Source organism: Apodemus sylvaticus, chromosome 20 (assembly GCF_947179515.1).
Source record: "Apodemus sylvaticus chromosome 20, mApoSyl1.1, whole genome shotgun sequence".
Classification (NCBI taxonomy): Eukaryota; Metazoa; Chordata; class Mammalia; order Rodentia; family Muridae; genus Apodemus; species Apodemus sylvaticus.
The window spans coordinates 51764144-51786042 of NC_067491.1; the positions used below are offsets into that span (position 1 = coordinate 51764144).

The 21899-nt window shown below is 44.0% G+C and overlaps 1 protein-coding gene and 1 non-coding gene across 5 annotated transcripts; one reads left to right on the forward strand and one right to left on the reverse strand.

The window, feature by feature from the left end:
* Positions 1-885: 885 nt before the first annotated feature.
* Fbxo7 (F-box protein 7) lies at positions 886-21678 on the forward strand. Of its 4 annotated transcripts, none has more exons than XM_052165569.1 (9): positions 886-1095; positions 3385-3679; positions 8249-8476; positions 10378-10519; positions 12846-12929; positions 16122-16217; positions 17859-18035; positions 20160-20197; positions 21073-21678. In XM_052165569.1, the coding sequence occupies exons 1-9, from the start codon at positions 974-976 to the stop codon at positions 21457-21459; spliced, it is 1569 nt and encodes a 522-aa protein (XP_052021529.1). In that variant the 5' UTR covers positions 886-973; the 3' UTR covers positions 21460-21678. The 4 variants fall into 4 exon arrangements, with proteins under 4 accessions (XP_052021529.1, XP_052021530.1, XP_052021531.1 ...); XM_052165570.1 differs by lacking the exon at positions 886-1095 and adding an exon at positions 1171-1291 and having other exon boundaries at positions 3537-3679; XM_052165571.1 differs by lacking the exon at positions 886-1095 and adding an exon at positions 1181-1291.
* LOC127671380 (U6 spliceosomal RNA) lies at positions 13422-13525 on the reverse strand. Its single transcript, XR_007974741.1, has one exon. It is a non-coding gene; the product is annotated as a U6 spliceosomal RNA (small nuclear RNA).
* Positions 21679-21899: the final 221 nt, after the last annotated feature.

Genomic DNA, 21899 nt, shown 5'->3' on the forward strand with positions numbered 1-21899 from the left:
ATGGCTTTGAAGCCTGAGATGGAGGCAGTCTGGCTCATCAAGATCTACCTTGGCAAGTGAAGAGCTATACTGCCGTGGCCTTCAAATCCATTGGGAGAAACCAAAGACTTAGGCTCAATTTAAATGTATACTAAATGAGTTTATTCTCTTAGCAGAAGGAAGGCAGCTTTAAACAATATTCCACAGGGAAGGGGGATTAAGGATTAAAATGGCGTTTTAAATTGGGCATTAGAAAGGTGTCTAATGAGGTAATTAGATAGGTAACCATGAGATGCAAGCTGGGCAGGAAATCTGTTTTACTTTCCTCAGTTGTTTCTTTCCTTCTTGCTATATAGTAATTTCCCATAGTGATAGTGAGTTTTAAAGACGCAAAGGCTTAACTCACAGCCATTATCCTATGTATCTCACCTCTGGTATCGCCCAGGCATTCAACAGCCCTTAAGGGATCCCTGGCTCCACATTAACTTTCTTTAGTCATCATAGGGAACGTGTGTAAATTATTTCTCAGGCAGGTCTGAGCGCTCTAATGACAGGGATAGAGTAGTTCATTTCTGGGCAGGCAAAACCAGTGCCATCAGGTTGGGGCAGTCTGTCATTGTCTTCACACTGCCGGCAGCATTCCTTCCAGAATTAAAGATCCTGCTAGCTGGGATGGAGGGAACAAACTCGCTCACACCAGCGGGAAGCACACAGGGGATCATAGCCCGCAGACTCAAGTGCGCCGAAGCAAACTCAGCGCCTGCGCCGTGCGCGCCTCGCCCCCAGGGGGCGCTGTCGCCGTCGCGCGCCGAACCACCGAACCACCGAACCACCGATAGGGAAGCGCAGGCGCTCAGCACTCCGCCGGAGCGGAAGGCTCTAGGGGGCGTAGTCAGAGAGAGAGAGAGCGGCGAGCGCTGGGATCCCTCGGGAGCGTAGGCCCCGGAGCGACTTGCTTTCGGTTTGTCCGACCCGGGCTTGCGGTGCCCTCGCCATGAAGCTGCGCGTGCGGCTTCAGAAGCGGACCCAGCCGCTCGAGGTGCCGGAGTCGGAGCCGACGCTCGGGCAGCTGCGCGCGCACCTCAGCCAGGTCCTGTTGCCCGCTTTGGGGTTCAGGTGAGCGGCGTCGCGGTCGTGGGGCTCGGGGGTTGGGGTGGGTGGCGCGTGTCGGGCGGTCACGTGGGGCCCGGGGCCTGCGGGGCGTAGCTGCGCGGGACGCCCGTGACTGTGACGCTCGGCTGCTGGGTGCTCGCCCGGGTCCGGCTCCGGGAGACCATGGCCCAGCCTCCCCCGGGTGCCGCGGACCTCCCCGGTGAGTGGTCACTTCCGGGATTGCGGCCCCGAGGGCGGGAAGGAAACTCGGGAAGCTTGGCTTGCGTTAAATCTCCCAGGATCGGGTAGACTCCCCGTAGCTTGAGTTTGGGATATTTCAGTGGCTAAATCGGGAAAGCATCTTGCCTGAAATGACAAACCTCTTGACGCCCTAGGTCGCTGTCTTTTGTGCCACTGCCTAAGGCTACAGTAAACTTTGAAAACAGCTGAGCGCGTGCGAGTGCCAGACTGCACCTGACTGTAACTTTCTCACTGTAAGGTTTTAGGAAGCACGCATGCTTCGGGTCAGTGGGCACTTTTTGGGTGAGGATGTTGCTTTTTCTCTAAAATGGAGGCATGACCCCAGAGAGCTTTCAGTTTCATGGCAAAATGAAAAAGGATTAGGTTCTATTACTAATTTACGGGGTTGCAGATGAAGTTTCTGTGTTTCTGTAGAAGATAGTTTCCAGACCTGGAGAGACAACTGTGTGCTGAGCTAGAAATTTGAAGTACTGAAGAAAAAAAAAAAAATCAAAAGATGGGCTTCTGGGGGCTTTTAAAAGGAAAAATTTCAAAAGGAAAAAAAAAAAAAACCCTTTCCCCGAATTGGCATTTTAAGTAAGCCCTTTCACTTTATTTGTAGGGAATAAGCAAAGTGAGACCCATCCCCTTCCCCCCACCCTCCATCTCCCCATTAAGTGAGCCGAGCTAGTCCTTTATTCTAGCGCTCAGGAGGAAGTGGTAAGTGTCTCTCTTTCAGTTCAAGTTCAGCCTGGTCTACTTAGCCAGTTCCTGAGCAGCCAGTGTTACATAGTGAGACTCTGTCTAATAAAATGTTAGCCAAAACATTAAAAAAAAAAAGAGCCCTTTTTCATATTAAAAGAATTAAATATATTGACATATGTTATATATATATACATATATATGTATATATATATATCATATTATATTTCCATATAATGGTAATCTACCCACATGTTATTTATTAGTGTAAAACTGAGTGTTTTATATGCTGATAACAATTACTCCTCCTCACACTTGGAGAATTTAAAATTTAAGGTATTTACACATTGTATTCCTTTTCAGTTAAGCAGGGCAGTTTTGGAAGGGTTTGAAACCCAAGAGCTCAGGTTAGTTTCTCTTGCATGTTGTTTTCACAGTTGAGGTTTGGTTAGTTGGATGTAATTTAAGCCTCAGCTTGTGAAAGTAAGCTAGCTCATTCCTCTGAAATTTTGTTCATTTGGGGAGCAAAAGGGAAGCTTTAAAATGGGTTCATGTGACATTTGTTATTCTTAAAGACTATTTTTTCCTAAGCAAATTGAAGATTGGTATAAAATAGATTTATTTTTATAAGTTTGAAGCTTCGAGAATTGCATTATTTTTGGTGAAATTCTCCAATCCCAGAAATTACAGAAAATAGAACCTTGGAAAACATTTCAGAAAAGTGGGAGGGAAAACTGGCCTTTCAGTTAAACAGACTGTTCCTTATCCTGTCTGCAGAACGAATTGTTTGCATGGGGAGTTTTCCCTCTTCTGCCACAGTCGATATGGTGTTTTCATGGGCAGCTGGCGTGATCAGAACATTTTACAAGCAGCAGCAGAGGAGCTTATTTTGTGAAGAGTAGGAATAGTTTTAACTCTAATAATGTCTCTTTCATCGGTAAGAAAAAAAATGGATGTGTCTAAGGAAAATGAACTGGGTTGGGGGGTTGGCTAAAGCATTTGATGCACAAGCCTCACACGAGAGTTTAAAGTACAAGCAGAAAACTGTGGATTAAACTGATGTGTTAAGATTAAGAAGCTCCTCTAGTTCAGAGATTTTGAACTACTGAAAAGTGTATGCTTTAGAATTGATAAAAAATGTAGGTTAATAAGTATATTTCCTTGGCAATTAAAGTTTTAGTTAGAAGTCTATGACCCAGGCATTTGATGAGAGGAACAAGTAATTTTGTCTCCTTCTTTTTGTCTTTCTTTCTTTCTTTTTATATTACATAGAGCTTTTGGGTACACAGCATGTACTTTAATGTATTCCAAATGTATTCTTTGGAATATTGGTAGGTAGCTCTTACTATGCTCATCCGTCTTTCTTGGCAGTTCTGATACCCGATTTGCAATTACATTGAACAACAAGGATGCCCTCACTGGAGAGGAAGAGACCTTGGCTTCATATGGGATTGTTTCTGGGGACTTGATATGTTTGGTTCTTGAAGATGACATGCCGGCACCTAACTTACCTTCATCTACAGATTCAGAGCATTCCTCACTCCAGGATAATGACCAACCTTCTTTGGCTGCCACCTCAAGTCAGGCTAACATCCCAGACGAACAAAGGAGTGATTTGTCCCAAGGACAGGCCACCCAGTTTGATGCCTGGACTGATGACAGTATGGTGGGTATTAAAGACATGGGGTAGAGTAATTGATGAGGTATATTGATACTTCAGAGGACTTCTACACCCATCAGGGTGATTAGTATCAGTAAACTGTAGACTGTGCGTTTTATGAACATTTTTGGTTTGGTTTACATTGTCGAGACAGGGTTTCTCTGTGTAGTATTGGCTATTCCCTCTGCTACTCACTCTGTAGACCAGGCTGGCCTAAACTCAGAGATCGGCCAGCCTCTGCCTCCCAAGTGTTGGGGTTAAAGGCGTGCCCACCACTGCCCGGCTTGAACATTTCCTTTTTAACTGTGAAATGTCTGCACTAATGAGGTGCTGGCACTCTGACTTGCATAGTCCCCCTTACAGGAGTTCCTGTTCTGCCCCTCAGTGGATCACTGGCCTCCTGTGCCTGCTGACTTCTTGAACCACAGGCTGCCTGTCTGTTCTTCACTCTCTTCTTCAGGCTGTCTGCTTCCCGCATCATTATGACATTCTCTTGCTCTGTAGTAGTTCTGTGTCTGAGAGGCTTGGCTCTTTTGACATTAATTTTTCTATTCTAACCGTGTTGTTTCATAGAGGAGAAAATCCCTTATTGTCCGGTGCCCAGGCTTTCTGAAAGGTGTCCCAGCGTACCTCTCCAGGGTCCCTTTCTCTTCTTTTCCTGTCAGTGATGTCTCTAGTTAGTACAGATTCCTGATCGCTCCCATTCTTCCATTTGCATACTCACACAGGTGCACAACCTGCTGACCTTGTAACCAGTGGTGACATGGCCTGGTGCTCTTGCACCTCTTCCAGTTTGTGCTGTCTGTATTCCAGGGTCCTTGCTAATTGTAGCTCAGCCATTTATACATTTATTGGTGATCTTTGTTACTCTGTAAGTTCCTTATCATTATTATTATTAAGATTTATTATTTATAAAGAGGGAGTTCTTTCTTCCTCTGCGTCTGCATGTCATAGGGCATCAGATCCCATTATAAATGATTGTGAGCCTCCATGTGGTTGCTGGGAATTGAACTCAGGACTTTTACAAGAACAGCCAGTGAGTGCTCTTTCCAGTGAGCCAACTCTCCGGCCCCTAATTATTTGATCTTTACTTTGTGTGAAACGATTCTTATTTTATTTGTTTTAGGATTTTTGAGAGGTTTCTCTGTATAATAGCCTTGGCTACCCTGGAACTTGCTTTGTAGACCAGGCTGGCCTCAAGCGAAACAACTAATACTGACAACATATACCATTCCTAACTGTCTTTATGTATATATTCTTATCACCCCAATTTAATTTCTTTTGTAAGCTTTAAACATTGATCCATGACATAAGAATAGGCAGATATTCTGAATATGTGGCTATTAAAATACTTAATAGATTCATAAATTGTTAAAATAATTTCCACCTACAGTAAGTAATTTTAATTTGTGTTTTAAATCATTCTTGTATCTCTTGTGTGTTTCTGCTTCCTAGAGCAATGTGTAGGACGAATAAGGACATGTGACTGCATACTTAAACTTTATTGTGAGTCTGCTTTTACTGACAGGCCCTTTCAGAGATAAACCTGGAGAGAGGGGCCGATCTTTACTTCGGAGTGTTCTAAAAATCCTCTCGTAAGATAGAGTTCTACAGTGGTGAAATACCTTGTTAGTTTTTCTTTGGAAACTTTTGAGAAGTTACTAGACCCTCAAGGTAGTGATTCCAGTTCTAAGAGCAGTTCTAAGACCATACCGTTTGTCTTGTAAGGTTTTTACGGGGTGACTATGAAACCCTGGTGAGGTGACTGAGCTTGAAGTCATAAACAATGCTTGGGGTCTTTGAATCTATATGATCTGCTAGTTCAGTATAAAAGGGAGCTGTGGAAAAGGAAAATAAATGGATGGGCAAGATTCAGAACCAGAAGAGAGCAATTTTATTTTGTAAGTAAATAGTTTTATTTCACTGCTCTCGGGAGCTAGTGTTACTGACAGCGGGGGGAACCTGTATCAGACCTAGCAGGCTGGAGTGCAGTTCAGCCAGCTGTTTTCATTTTGTAAGTGGCCTGTGGCAAGACTACACAGACGTGATGGGCAGCTCTTTTCTGTCCTCACACGTGGAAGATGATAAGCACTCCTATCAGAGGGCACCAGGACTTCTTGGACTTAGGAATACGGTTTGATAAGCCCACAGCGGGGATGCAGTTAGCAGCTTAAGGTAATGCTTTTTTAAAAATTACACATTTTGTCCCATGCTACTGGCTAAGTAGTAAGTGGCAGAAGTAGGGATAACAGGGATAAGTGAGGAGGTTATTGTCATAATTTAGGCTTGATATATTGCTTTTAATATGGTCATTTGTTTGTGCAAAGAAAAGCATAGGAATGTTTTGAGCAATAGCATATTTTTTTATTTTTTAAATTTTTTATTGGTTATTTTATTTATTGATATTTCAAATGTTATCCCCCTTTCCAGTTTTCCCTCTATAACCCCCATCCCCTCCCCTCCCCTCCCCTCCCCCCTGCCTCTGTGAGGGTGCTCTCCCACTCACCCATCCACTCCTGCCTCAGGGCCCTTGCGTTCCCCTCTCCTGGGTCATCCCACCTCCTCAGGACCAAGGGGCTCCTCTTCCAGTGATGCCCACAAGGCCATCCTCTGCTACATGTACAGCCAGAGCTATGGGCCCCCCATGTGGACTCTTTGGCTGGTGGTTTAGTCCCTGGGAGTTTTGTTGGGTCTGGTTGGTTGATCTTGTTGTTGTTCTTATGGGGCTGCAAACCCTTTCAGCTCCTTCACGCCTCCCCTGACTCCTCCACTGGGGTCCCTAAGCTTAGTCTGGGTGTTTGGCTGTGAGCATCTGTATTGGTCAGGCTCTGGCAGAGCCTCCGGGACAGCTATGCTGTGCTGAGTAGTAACATCTTTTAGGTAGCCTTTTACATTTCAATTTGTTTTTCTTTATTCTTTTTCTTTTCTTTTTGAAACAGGGTCTTGTCATTTGGCTCAGACTGACCTTGAACTCTAAAATTCTTCAACCTCAGCTCCCAGTAGAATTATAGGTCTGTGTCACTGTGGCTCCTAGAGTTCGATGAACAAGTTTGATCTTTCTACCGCTGTTAGGCTTTAGCTCTACTGATTTTGAAAGAAAACATGTCAGCTGTGGCTCTATACCAGCCCTCCAACCTTGTCTTATACTATATAACTTCAAATTCTCCTGCGCTCTGATTCTTTTGGAAATACAATCCTAAAAAGAAAAAATTACTTCATATTAAGAGTTGAGCACGAACTAGAAAACAATTTTTTTCTGGATAAAATCAATGTAGCAACTTAGCTTTACTAAAGCCTATTTTATATGGAAAAGCCTTAATGGTGAATCTGAGGATCTGGTTCATTTCAAAGTTGTATAAACTGGTTATCTTGACTGGTTATATTATTTGTTTGAGTTAAAAATTATACTATCTATAAAAAGGTATTGTCCTCTTCTCTGCTTAAGTTACATGAGGATATGTGACTGCTATACCATGGGGACAGCTGGAAAAGAAAACTAGGAAATTGTAGTATGTCATCCTTTAGCAGTTGGTCACAAGCCTTTCCTGAATGTGTACCATGTGGCAGGTACTGTGTTCTTTTTACAAAAGGGACAACTTGTGTAGTCTTGTACTTTACATAAACTTGCAGTCATGGAAAGATGCAGATGTTTGAATTGAAAAATAGCAATACAGTGTGGTAAGGTGCAATATAAAGGCTGTGGGTGGCATCCTGTGGGTCTGTTGAAGAAGCGGGAATTCTGCAGTGGCAGGAAAGGGTTGGTAGAAAGTAACCAGATGATGAGTCAGGGGATGGGATGATGGATGGGCCTTGTATGCCTACATTTTCTGGACTTAATTTTCTAGGCCTGCACTCTACCATCTGTCTCTGAAGAACTTGTTTTATGAATTTGTAGTAAGTGTAACAAAGATACTAAGTGTGAGGAAGAAGACAAATGCATTTTGGTTAAATGAACAATGACTACTACTTTTAGAACTCTCAGAGCTTTTATAAGGTTACTACCAGATCCTGTGGCTGTAGAGAGTTAGATTAGGCAGGCATAGCATGTAGTGTTTCTCTGCTTGACTCTGTACCAACTTTTTCTCTAAGAACATTCAGGGACACAGTCTTAAGGTACAGTTGTGGGAAACAGTATTGCCTGTTTTGAGGAAATCCCAAGTTTTAAACTGGGACATAGGATGTGATTGAATTCTTAATTTCTGGGGAACCGGCAGGAGTACCTGGTGTCTATGAGACAAGTCGGGAGGCAGGCTCTCTGAGACAGTGCTGTTCCCGGAGGTCAGGAGACACAGAACTGGGTCTGAAGTCCCTGTGGCACGGGAGGCACAGCTTTAGAGATGTCCGGGCATGGTAGCAGTTGGAGCTGTGGGCGCGACACGTTTAGAGTACTGTCGATTTAGTGTGTGGAGGTATGGGGCTTGGGATGGAGGTGTAGGTTGCAGTTTAATTTATTTATAAGAGCTCCCTATTCTGACCCTCACGCTGGCTTTTGTTTTGAGCACCAATCCCTCCTCAGTTGAGGATATAGAATGTCTTCTGTAAAATTAATGAATCTCTTATTGTCATCCTCCTTAGGAAGGGCCTAGTCAAAGTGTTGGAGCTGAGTCCATTCAGAATGCCATGAGTATGGAGGAGGCTTCTGGTTTCCATCCATTGGAACCAATGCTCTGCAATGAAACAGAGGAGGGGCAGGTACCGCATTCTCTAGAGACCCTGTTTCAGGCAGCCGGCTGCTCCAACGTCAGTGATGCCTTGATAGTGCTGGTGCATCTCCTTATGCTCGAGTCGGGCTACCTACCGCAGGTGAGTCCAACCCAAATACCTTATGAGGTGTGCTGATTTGAATATGCTTAGCCCAAGGAGGAGCACTGTTAGGAGGTGTGACCTCGTTGGAGGAAGTGTATCACTGTGGGGATGGGCAATGAGACCTTCCACTTAACCACAAGGGAGCCAGTCTAATCTTAGCGGCCTTCAAATGAAGATGTAGAGCTCTTGGCCCCTCCTGCGCCATGCCTGCCTGGAAGCTGCCATGCTCTTGCCTTAATGATGATAATGGACTGAACCTCTGAATCTCTGAGCCAGCCACAGTTAAATGCTGTCCTTGTAAGAGTTGCCTTGGTTATGCTGTCTGTTCATAGCAGTAAAGACCTAACTAAGTCATGTCTCACTGGGTACCTCAGTCACAAGGGCATTGTGGTAGTCTATATTCCTTTACTAAATGTGATTGGTTCTTGAGTATAAAATGTCAGACGCAGTGAGGAGTTGTCATAGGTACTCAGTAAATGTGCCCTTTCCAGTATTCCTTCTTTTTCCATCATTTCCCTTGTTAGCATTTAGTATTACAGAGATAACAGCAACTAGTCAAAAACAAAAACAATAACAACAAAAAAGACATAAGGTTTATATACTATAATACTCAGATAAAGTGGTGGCGGTATGGACTGAGTGTGACTAAATGCTGGCTAACTAATGTTTCCTGTTCATAGGTTTGTGCTGTGGTTGCTTATCTTCATTCAGCGTGGGTTTGTTAAGCATCTACTAACGCAGTGACTTGTTTTTGTTCCCGGTCTTAGGTCTTTGTTTCACTTTACTGTTAGTCTAGGAGTAGACAAGAGTTTAGATCATTATAGTAAATTGTTTAAGTTCTGGGAGAGACATTTGCACAGCCCGAGTGCAGGGCCAGTTAGAGACATTTGCACAGCCCGAGTGCAGGGCCGGTTAGAGACATTTGCACAGCCCGAGTGCAGGGCCAGCTATAGACATTTGCACATTCTGAGTGCAGGGCCAGTTAGAGACATTTGCACATCCCGAGTGCAGGGCCAGCTATAGACATTTGCACATCCCGAGTGCAGGGCCAGTTAGAGACATTTGCACATCCCGAGTGCAGGGCCAGCTAGAGTAGAGCCGAGGAGTCCATGTTGGAGCATAGACTCTGAGTTAGCGAGCTCGGGCTGGAGCTGAGCTTCTTGCAGACTCTGGCCGCTCCCCTGTACTGCCAGCCTGCACACGGTCCCTGTGGCCATCTGACGGAATACAGCGATGAAGGGTAACCCAGGATTGTCGTGTGCCTGGGCACACCATGAACACAGGCACAGATTTCTCAGAGTTCACAGACGAGCACAAAGGAGCAGTCAAATAACAGTGTGAACTGACAGAGCACAGCAAATATGCAGTGACAGAAATGTGGACAAACTGTTAGAAAATAACTTTTCTGAAACAGGGCTGTGTGAAAGAAGTGCTGTTCACCCTGCGGTCTTGAATAATGGCATGTATGTATGTCTCTGCTAGGTAGAGAACGTGCGTCTTAGAAAAATTAAGCCCTATTTCTATGATGTCATTTTATCTATTAAAACAAAAATTGTGAGAAAAATATTATCTTCCTTTCGTCGCAGTATTAATGATGTGAATTTTGTGTTAAGGGCGCTATGCATCGTTTTACAATGTGTGTGATGTGCATGCCATTGAGCATGTGTGGCAGTCAGCAGAGTTCTGTGGAGCTGGTTTTCTGCCTTCACCTTTCTGTGGGTTTCAAGGCTCAACCTTGGGCATCGGGCTTCTGTGACAAGCGCTTTACCTGCTGAGCCCTGTCAGCAGCTCAAGGGCGAGAGGGGGGGGTACACTGCACCATAAGTTAGGGGTGTTGCTGAGTTTCAGGGTTTTCAGCACAGCATCTTTCTTATCTTTCCTTTCCTTCCATTCTTCAGGGGACTGAAACAAAAGCCTCATCAATGCCTGAGGGGTGGAAGTCAAGCGGCGTGTACAAGCTGCAGTACACACATCCCCTGTGTGAGGGCGGCTGCGCTGCACTCACCTGTGTGCCTTTGGGAAACCTAGTCATTATAAATGGTAGGTAATGGAGCGGAGCAGTCATGGTTGCTGCCGTATGAATTAAGTAGTTTCTTTTTAAACATTCTATAGCCACTTGAGTGGCTGGCCGAGTCAGTCGTTCACAACTTCATTACTATACCACTGGTGACATGCCTGAAAGATTTAAAGTGAGAGGATGTCGGTTTAGGACAGCATCCTTCACTCTTGGGGTAGCCACCTTAAATGTTTGCTTTTATTTTATGTTTTGAGGGTTTTACCTGCATGTATGTCTGTGTGTCATCACATGCACGTAGTGCCTGTGGAAGCCAGAAGAGGTGTCAGATCCCTGGAATTGGCGTTATAGATGCTGTTAGCTGCCACGTGGGTGCTGGGAATTGAACTAGGCTCCTCTGTAATACTAGCACAGCCAGCGCCTGTAACTAACTGCTGAGCCACTTCTCCAGCCTCAGCCCTTATTTGTGATTCTTGGAGCACTTTGTTCTGTGAGAGCTGTGGTCATAGACATGAAATGAGTTTACTGTGTAGAAACTTAGAAGTGTTTTTGTGTGTGTGTGCATGTTTATGAATGTCTCTTTTTATTTACTTCTTTAAATCTTAACCTGTGGCTAGGAAGTTGGTGTCTCTGAAGCTGCTGAGATCGTACAGCCCTAGCATACATAATTTAGCTGTCCTTCCTCACAGACGTTCTCTGAGTAAGCTCTCTGCTTTCCTCTTTCCTAAAAGGAAGCTTCACTGACGTGGTGGTACATCTCTGGATTTCATGTTAGTGGTGATGTCACAGGTCCTTTCCAACCAACCACCATTGGTTCTGGAATGTTCTCAGGATCTCACAGTAGGAGATCCATTTGGGTGACCAGGATCTTACATTTCATTCTGATCTTTTGTTTTAAGTTTTTGAAATTGGGTCTGTATAGCCCAAATTGACCTCAGATTCTTTATGTAGCTGAAGCTGGCTTTGAACTTCTGACCCTTCTGTCTCACATTCTGGGATTGTGGGTGTGTACTACCGCACTGGGCTAACACTGTTTAGTTTTTGAGGTTATCTTTTTCAGATACTTAAGCTAGTGAGTTGAGGCGGACCGTAATGTCTGTGTAACAGATTGTCTTGCTTTGCTGCCTTGGGTTGGGTTTTCACTGGGTCCTTCAGCTGCTTGTTTGGTTGAGATGATGTTGTTTATTGAAGTCCAGTGTTAGAGAAAAGTTTTCTACTAAAATTTATTTTAATCACTAACATTGCAGTTTTGATTATAAAATTAGAAGATAATTTTTGGTTCTCTCATGTAATTCCCCCCTCTCCCCCATTTCCTTTTAACTGCCCAATTCCCTTAACTATTTGAGCACTCAGCCTGTGATACTGCATGCTTGTCCGGATGTGACTGACAGCGTGAAGGCTGAGTAGTGCCTCTGTTAGTCCTCACCGTTAGCTTGGATAGCTTGTACTTTTGGTATTTTGTGCCTAGAGCAGCAGCGGTTTCTGTTTCTGTCTAGTCGTCCTGATTTATCACATCACACCTGGGAAGATGGAAGTTACCAAACAGTAATAGCAAATGTGAGGTGGCGAGTTTTGCCTCAGTTTCATATAAAGATACCTATACTGCCTATAGAATGCATATAGACATGCCTGTACCACCCTCTCTTCACTGAGGATTTTGGTGATTTCTTAATTTATGGTATTTTGTGCTTTAATTATTTGCAGATCGGTGCTGCCTTGCAGACTCTCACAGTAACTGGTTATTCCAGGCTCAAGTCTCTGAAAAGGAACAGTGTCCTTAAATCTTTCCTTCACCCAGGGCATGGCTTGGTGCACATGTGCAGGAGCCTGTCACTAGCTCTTTCATAAGCTGAGATGAAGTACGCCTTTGTATGCAAAACTAAAATGGAACCCTCTGGTGATGTCAAGAATATTAGCCTTTTGGGTCTAGAAAGCATTGGTGCTGTGAAAACTAGCAGGATCCTGTTAATGAACAAGGATTGGCCATTGCCAAGGATTTAAGAAAATGTATAGTGTTTTAGTGACTTCATTAGAAATAATGGTCTTTTGTGCTCGCCTGCCTCTTACTGACCTTGTTGCAGATCTGTCGGTTACTGATGCGCTGCTGTTGGTGAGACTGAGTGGATTGTGTATGAGGATACTTACTGTAGTCTTTACAGGGCAGTGTTCGAGGCTCATTACCTCAGGGCAGGGTTAGCCTTCTGACTGCACTTTAGCGAAGAATGGGCTCCGAGCAGTTCGTTTGGAATAATGTATCCATAGGATAGGAGGCAAGGAAATGGCCTGCACTAAAAGGGAATCGATTCCGGAAGTGATGGGTCGCTTTGTCATCTTCCCTTTGTTTATTTACAGCTACAATAAAAATCAACGGTGGGATTAAAAATGTGAAGTCAGTGCAGTTGCAGCCCGGATCCTATGTTTGTGGAGTGGAACCAGGTGATGTAACTCCAACTTAACTTTTGGAAAGAAGCTTTGAGAGGTTCACTGAAAAACAAAACCTGATCATTTCTAAATAGACTAAAGCAAATTCCAAATCAATGTTACCTCTAAGAATTCAGATGTTTAGGGCTTGGGGATGTAGCTCAATCCTTATCCTAACTCTTCCATAAGCTCCATCTAATGTTGGCTGTGGGTTTCTGCATCTATTTCCAGGGGCTGCTGAGTGGAGCCTCTCAGAGGACAGCTTTGCCGGGACTCTGAAAGCGTAACAGCATCCATTAGTCGGGTCAGAGACGCTCTTGCCAATCTCAGTTTGGCAGTCATTGGCTGGCCTTTCCCTCTGTCTCTGCTCTGTCTATGTCCCTGTACATCTTATAAGCAGGGCACATTTTGGGTAGAATGTTTTGTGAATGGATTGGTGTCCTTATCCCTCTACTGGGAATCCACTGGGTATAGCTGAGTTTTGAGTTAGAAGTATTCCCAATTTTCCAAAATATGGAATGTTTCCCAAATTTGGCTGTCACCCTTGCACTGGGGCCATGTTACTCTCTGCAGTGTTCCAGTTTTAGTGTATGTGCTGCTGGAGTGAGCACATCCCACATTTTATTTATCTATTTTTTGGAAGAGAAATATCTAGGTTATTTCCAATTTCTGGCTCTTATGAATAAATCTATAATGAGCACAGCTGAGCAAGTGTCTGTGCGGTAGGATGGAATATCCTTTGGGTAGATGCCCAAGAGTGATGTAGCTGGATCTTGAGGTAGATCGATAGTTTTCTGAGGAACTGCCATATTGATTTCCATAGTGGCTGTGTAAGTTTGTGCTCCCACCAGCCGTGGAGGAGTGTTGTCCTTGCTCCACACTAGTAAGCTGTCACTAGTGTTACTGATCTTAGCCATTCTACAGGTCTAAGATGGAATCTCAAAGTAGTTTGACTTGCATTTCCCTGATGGTTAAGAGTGCTGGACACTTCTTTAAGTGGTTCACAGCCATTTGAGATTTCTTTAATAAGAATCCTCCATTTAGATCTGTACTGCAATATTAATTAATTAGTTAGTTAGTTAACTTTTGTTGTTGTTGAGTCATGTAGTCCTGGCTGTCCTGGAATTCTCTTTTTAGAGCAGGCTGGCTTTGAACTCAGAGATCCATCTGCCTCTGCCTCCTGAGTACTGGGATTAAAGGTATGTGTCAGTGCCTGGATGCCTCTGCCCCATTTTAAAATTAGATTGTTTAGTTTTGTGATATCTAGTTTCTTGGGTTCTTTATATATTTTGGATGTTAGTCCTCCGTCAGATGTGGAGTTGGTCTTTTTTGATTGGAAGACTTTTGACTGCTTCTATGTCACTGGGGATTATTGTTTATCTGATCTTGACTTAACTTTGGCAAGTGGTACCTGTGGAGAAAACTGTCCATTTCTTTTAGATTTTCCAATTTGATAGAACACAGGATTTTTTAAAGTGTGTCCTTATAATTCTTTGGAATTCCTCAGTGTCTGTTATGTTCACCTTCTTGTTTCTGATTTTATTACTTTGGATATTCTGTCTCACTTAGTTATTTGGATAAGAGTTTGTTTTTTCTTGTTGATTTTCTTAAAGAATCCTTTGGGTGTGCTTGCTTTTTCTAGACTTTTCAGGTGAGCTGTTAGATTGTTATTATGAGATCTCCAACTTTTTTTTTTTTAAATGAATTCTAGAAAGTCATTACTTTCTTTTTTCATTCTGTCTTGACCCATATTTCATTCAGTGGAGAGTTGTTCAGTTTCCATGAGTGTGTAAGCTTTCTGTTGTTTCTGTTGTTATCACTAATTCATGGTGTTCTGATTCATGGCAGGGAGTTATTTCAGTTTTCTTGTGTCTATTGAGACTTGCTTTGTGTATGAGGTAAAGTTTGCAGAAAGTTCATGAGGTCCTGAGAAGAAGGTATATTTTTTTGTGTTTGGGTGAAATGTTCTGTAAATATGTTAGGTCTCTTTGGTTCATAACATTTGTTAACACCAGCATTTTTCTATCTGTTTTTTGTCTAGCTAAATTGTCTATTGGTAAGTGTGGGTATTGAAGTCTCCCTGTTAGTGTGTAAGAGTTAATATATGATTTAAGCTGTAGTAGTGTTTCCTTTCATAATCTTGGCAACATTTGTCTTTGGGCATAGATGTTAAAAACTGAATTATCATTTTGATGAGTATGCGATGTCCTTCACCATCTCATCACGCTCTATTTGGTTTTAAGATTATTTTGCTCGTGCTGCAGCTGTGTTGGAATCATCAGGGCCGGCCGGCTGCAGTAGGACAGCTGGGCTCCGGGGCAGACATACTTGACTCAGTGCTGATTTCACTTTACAGCTTGTAATCCATCATCGAGGAAGTGAGGGTAGGAACTCCAGGTTGTAACCTGGACAGGCAAGAATTGGTGCAGAGCCCAGAGAGGAATGCTGCTTACTCGCTTGTTCCATAGTGTGTTCCTTCAGCCCCAGGCTGGCACCCATGGTGGGCTGGGCCCCTCTTCAGTCAGGAAAATCACCACAGGCCAGTCTGATGGGGGCATGTTCTCAGGGGGTTCCCTTTCCTAAAGTTACTGTAGCCCATGTTAAGATGGCATAAACCAGCTATTCCGTGATTGTGGATACTTGGAAAAAATGAGTATTTTGGATCAGGCACAGTTAGGTTTGTACCCTTCAGGCCTCATCACTCCTGGGACTGAGGATACTCTATCATGTCTTTAGAAAGGGTAAAGTGGTACCTTTCTCTTACGGTTTCTCTTGGAGGAAACTGCTGATGTGAGAGAGTTGGAGAGCTGCGCAACACTGCTTAGATATGTGTTTGCTGTGAGATAGGTACTGTCCCTTTCTTGGACTTCATGCTGCATAAGAACATTTCTACACCGCATAGTGCCCAGAACAGACTGTTAGTGAGTTGGTGAATCTTGGTAGTGTGTACAGACCCCTCGGGCTTTCTTTGCAGCCTCTAAGCAGTATTTATTTCTTATTAGTTTGACATAAATCTTTACACCTGAGACTGACTTTTGCCAGTCGTGCACCACGCCTCCTTTTAAGGATTTTGATTTCCCTTCCTGTGTAGGAGTTAGTTACTCATGAATATTTAACACTTGGATTTTGTTTAGCAGAACTGGAAGACAGATGCCACTCCAGGTTTTTCTATTTGGTTTTGACTTCTACTTTGTAAAAACACTCTAGGGGAAAGTGCAGCCAAAGTGTACAAAGATCTTAAGAAGCTCTCTCGTCTCTTCAAAGACCAGCTGGTGTACCCTCTTCTGGCTTTCACACGACAAGGTGAGGGGTGTGAGTTGTTACTGTTGAGTGACTGGAAGAGCGGTCAGAGCTCACTTCCCACTGACTCTGAGACCTGCCTTGTCTCTCTCCCTTCTACTGAAATTCTGCTGTTAGATCCCTGCAGTGTAGTCCTTAAGCACTACCCCCTTTTCTTTGTACATTTACCAGGAACTGGTTTTCACTGTTTCTTTAGAGACAGTCCTCTCATGTGTAGCCCAGGGAAGCATCTGGCTTGTTCTGTAGCCCAGGCTTTGCCTTGTGTTTGTGATCCTTCTGGCCCAGCTGCCCTGCCCCGCCGGTTTCCAGGCAGTGTTTACGCTGTACCATAATGGGTAATGGTTGACATGATTTCAATGTAAGGTTGTGACTTGAAGGGAAGGATCACCTTCAGTTTTGTATTCTCATTTTCTGGCCAATAATAGGTTAGATCAGTAAACAAAAGTATATATAGCATGTGAAATGAATGTTTTCCTTAAATTTCTTATTGTATTTATTTATTTTGTGTATGAGTGAGTGTGTGTGTGTGTGTGTATATATATATATATATATATATGTGTGTGTGTGTGTGTGTGTGTATGTGCATGTATATATATATGTGAACCTGCGTTCACATGTGCATCTGGGTCACTATGGAGGACATGTGTGTGGAGGTTAGCGGACAACTTCTCAAGAATTGGTTCTTTTTTTTGCATTATATGGTCCTAGAGAATTGAGCTCAGGTCAGCCTTAAGGGCAGGCACCTTTATCTGCTAAGTCATAATTGGCTCACAGTTTTTTTTAAATTAAAAAAAAAAAAAAAACCAAAGCGGCCCACACTGTGTGTGAGTAACTTGTTGTAGGCATGTGTGTTTCGTGTGTGCTGGCAGTGTTGCAGAGATCAGAAGAGGGCAGCGGGGACCCTGAAGATGGGGCTACAGCTGGTGGTGGTTCACCATGGGGTGCAGGGAAGCAGCCTAACTGCGTGCCTGTGTGCTCTGCACGGGCGGCACTGGGTGCGCTCACTGCCGAGCCTTCGCCCAGCTTTGCCGTTTCCATTGTTGGGAAGCGACGGTTACTGGGCACCCAGACAGCTTTACATTGGTGATGCTGAGTCAGCAAGCTTTATATTTTTTTTCAGAAGATCTCTCTCTTTTTTTTTTTTTAAAGATTTATTTATTATTATATGTAAGTACACTGTAGCTGTCTTCAGACACCCCAGAAGAGGGCGTCAGATCTCATTACGGATGGTTGTAAGCCACCATGTGGTTGCTGGGGTTTGAACTCAGGACCTTTGGAAGAGCAGTCAGTGTTCTTGACCGCTGAGCCTTCTCTCCAGCCCAGAAGATTTCTTATAAGTCAGCTTTCTCTCCTTTGTGTCATAGTGAGGCACTTAGTCATGTGCGCGCGCGCGCGTGTGTGTGTGTTTGCTTTGGCGGGGTGACCTGCATAAGGAGCATCCCTGTCAGAGTCTGGCTCGTGCTGCTTCTCAGAAGTGCCGTGCTGAAGTCCAGAGTGTGATGGAGTGAGTCAAGTGAGTCGGTGGTAGTGGTTAGCAGTACAGTTACAGAGATGGTCAACCTGTCCCCTGCTCAGAGAGAAGCGGGGACAGCTTTCGGTGATGCCCTTTACTCAGTAACTCCTGTCGCTGCTTTTCCCATCTAGTGCTGAACCTTCCAGACGTGTTTGGGCTGGTCGTCCTTCCCCTGGAGCTGAAGCTCCGCATCTTCCGACTTTTGGATGTTCATTCCGTCCTGGCTCTGTCTGCAGTCTGTCACGACCTCCTCATTGCATCAAATGACCCACTGCTGTGGAGGTGTTTGTATCTGCGGGATTTTCGAGGTGATTTACATGATGACGTGTTGGTGGGAGGACAAAAGGCTCTTTGTCGTGGTTGCCATGGCTCGGCTGGTGAAAGGTTTTAAGTATAGGTTTTTCCCTTACTGTTTTGGTCTACAGCTTGGGTTGTTTTCTTTTTTTTTTCTTTTCTTTCTTTTTTTTTTTAATATTTATTTAATCTTTTTTTTTTTTACACTCCAGATTTTATCCCCCTCCCAGTCCACCCTCTGACTGTCCACATCTCATAACAACCACCCTCCACCCCCTCCTCCTTGCCTGGTCTGCACCTTGTTAAGGAGGAGCTTTAGAGTAAAGAAGCTCTAGTCTTCTGGATGCTAGCCTGTGCCACAAATCCTGTCTGTGCACTTTTCATACTTTCTGCAATCCAACCCTTTAGTCCTAATAAACTACTATGTCAGGATATAAAATAGAAGGCCACAGAGCATTTTAGGTTTCTGACTTAAATGACCTGCTACCCACTGCCTTGGGACCAGTGTCACCCTCAGTGTGCTGCTTATGGTGGTCACAGTGGTGACTGGGTGGTCACTGCAGCAGTGATGCGATGCTGGACCTTGCGCACCACAATTTCCAGATCAAGGCCAGAAGAGCCTGGCTGTGAGCCTCTCTCTGCTGGTGCTGGCATTCTGGTATCTTTGAAGCTGGTGTTTCAGCTGTAGGGTGGGTCATGAAATTGACTTGATGGGTCTGTTTATAAAACATGCAGAGAGCAACAGAACTACAGTAGAAATGGGAGTGAGCTGTGTGTCACTGTGCTGCTCGTGCTGTCTGTGTGTGTACTGTCAAAGACATTGTAGTGAAAATGTGTGTGCTATTAACATGCTACCTGAGCTGTGGACATCTGCTGGGTAGAGCCCCCCCCCCCTTTAATAGAATATCATGGAGTCATGTTAGTCTTCAAATTGGGCAGTTAAGTTCTTTAAGAAGTGTGAATGACCTTGATCCTTCCTTTTTGTCCTTATATCCCAAATGTAAGGTGTTTGTGATGGTGGGTAACAAGTGTGGTACAGAGAGAAAGTCACAGTTAGAAAGAAAAGACAGGCGTAGCTCCGTGGGTAGAGTGCCTGCCTAGCATATGTGGAGCTCTGGGTCCATCTCCAGCTTTGCATCAACCAGGAATGCTGTATGCCTGTAATCCCAGCATGTGGGAAGCTGAGGCAGGAGGGTTGCTCTAGTTCTTAAGTTAGCCTGCGTATCTTACAGACAAGTAGTTAAAAAAAAAGACCCAGTGATCAACATACATGGAACAGCTGACAAGAAGAAGCAGGCTATAGTATAAAATCATACAAGGGGAGCAAAGGCCCCTTCATCTGTGCATTTACTTGCCTTTGGTCTGGTTCATTTCTAATTGTGGGTCACAGTTCCTTAGTAAGCTTTTTTGTGTGAAAATTGTATGGGGCTAGGACAGTGGTTCTCCACCTTCCTAATCCTACAGTCCTCATGTTATGGTGACCCTACCACCATAAAATTATTTTCGTTGCTACTTTATAACTGTCACTGTACCACAGTTATGAGTCATAGTATAAATATTTGTGTTTTCCCATGGTCTTAGGGGGCCCTTGTAAAAGTGTTCAACGCCCAAAGGGGTCATGACCCACAGGTTGAGGACCACCAGGCTAGAACTTTCATTAACTTCAAAGCTAGTTAATGGCTTGTAGAGAAGACATGGCCAGCCTTTTCCTAAACTAGATTTGAAGTTGATTGAATTTTTTCCTTATTTGATCACTTAAGTTTACATATAGTAGTTCTTTGTGTACTCATATTCTTGGTGGGCAGAAAGTATATAACCTACTATAGAAGAAAGTCTGCTCAGTGTGACTTCAGGGATGAATGTGGGCTATACAGATAGCTAAGAGATGCTGTTAGGCCAGTGTAGCTCAAGGCATGGCTTAGAAGCAGCTGGCACATCCTCATGAGCCTGGGGCAGAAGCCACGTGCTGCCCAGTGTCCTGAGGAGTCACTGCCTTTCATCAGGCCGAGCCCAGAGCTTGGCTGTGTGGAGAGGTAATGATGTGCAGTGTATGCATGCAGATGCCCCATGTCTGCACTGTTGGGTGTTGGATGCACAAAGTGGCTTGTAATAATTTACATTTTGTTTTACTTTCTCAGATGGTACTGTCAGAGGTCCTGACACAGATTGGAAAGAAGTACGTATTTTTAAATATGAAGACAAATGTTTATGACTCAAATAACTAGTCAAGATTGAAAGGTTTCTTTTTTAGTGTGATATGATAAAAGTCAAAGTTAAATTTATTGTTAAATATTGGTAATGAAAATGTCTTTAATTTTAGACTTAGTCTGTGCTTTCAAAGAGAAGCCAATACATTTTTCATTGAAATATAACAAGGTTTTTGTATTTCATAAAAATCGTGTTGTGTTTGGGTAATCTAAATCAGTTAGCATGCCACATTGTGAAAAGAATAAGATACAGGGTTTTATTTGCAGAATGTGACTATAAAAATAGGCCCGAGGAAAACTCTTTGGGATGAAGGACTGAAGAAAAAAAATAGCTGAATGAAAGCCCTCAGCTGCTTGTAGAATGTATAGTATTGCTCTTGAGTCTATGTCCTGCCCTTTAAAATAGCCACTTGTGTATGCTTTAAATTGAAATCCACTAGAGATGAAAAACAGGAAGTGGCCTGAGGTACCTGAATGTTCCTTACAGCACGATGTTTTCAACAGTCCTTAGACTGCATGCCTAGAAAGGCTCACCTGAACCTGTGTTAGCCACAGAGTGCTAGGTTTCATTCTTAAAAATATATGCCCCTGAGTTTTCCCTGTTTTGGGCTTCTCGATACCTCAGATTAGGCAGTCACTCTGTAGCAAAGTACTTAAAGATCAGAACTCACCTGGCACTGCGTCTGGATTCAGGGCTCTTCATGAGGTAGAAGCTGGCAGCCATTCTGTTATGTCTGCCCTGTTTGCATAGAGTGTGAGAAAGACAAGCCCAGAAGAACTTAGGAGGTGAAGCAGCTTGGCGTGACCTACTCACCGTGTCTTGTCTCCCCTGGCTTTTCTACAGTTGTATAGACAGAAGCACATACAAAGAAGAGAGGCTCAGAGGATGCGGCATGCAGTGTTCCTGCCGTCAGCCCACCCTATCCCATTTTGTCCCATCCCCGTCTACCCCAGGGCCTACCTTCCCACCTCGCTGCTTCCTCCAGGAATCATTGGTGGTGAATATGATGAGAGGCCGATATTGCCTAGTGTTGGGGACCCAGTCACCTCACTCATCCCAAGGCCCGGGGAGCCTCCTAGCCAGTTCCGCCCACTCAGACCACGCTTTGATCCTGTTGACCCACTTCCAGGACCTCACTGCCTCTTGCCAGGAAGAGCTGTCCCCAACAACAGATTTCCCTTCAGACCCGGCAGGGGTAGGTCAGCTGACAGCCGGCTACCGTTCCTGTGACCATGGAGACTATGGAAACTGTGGATGCTGCTTCCGTGGAAGCTGACCTCTACTGTCAGTGTCTGGTTCTGTGGACACCAAGGACAAGGTTGCTCAAAGAGGGGGTAGCTTGGGAATAGGTGACTGCTGGTCCCTCTACTCTGGATTCACCTCTGGGATGGAGATTGTGGTACTGACAGTGTTCTGTGCTATATTAATAAAAGTAAAAATTATCTGGCAGACTTGACTTTTGTTAAGGGTATATTTAGTAGAAAACCTTAGTCACACTGTTAATTTGTATATTTGAAAATTATCAGGGTGCTTCTCAGTGTGAAAAGGTGGTTGATTATAGGAAGTGTCTGTTTTTATCAGTGGTGCAAAATCTGGTGAAAGCTCAGCTCACATCATGATACAAGCAGAGCTAGTTTGCTTAAACTCAGAGTGAGCCCAGCCCTTTTCTT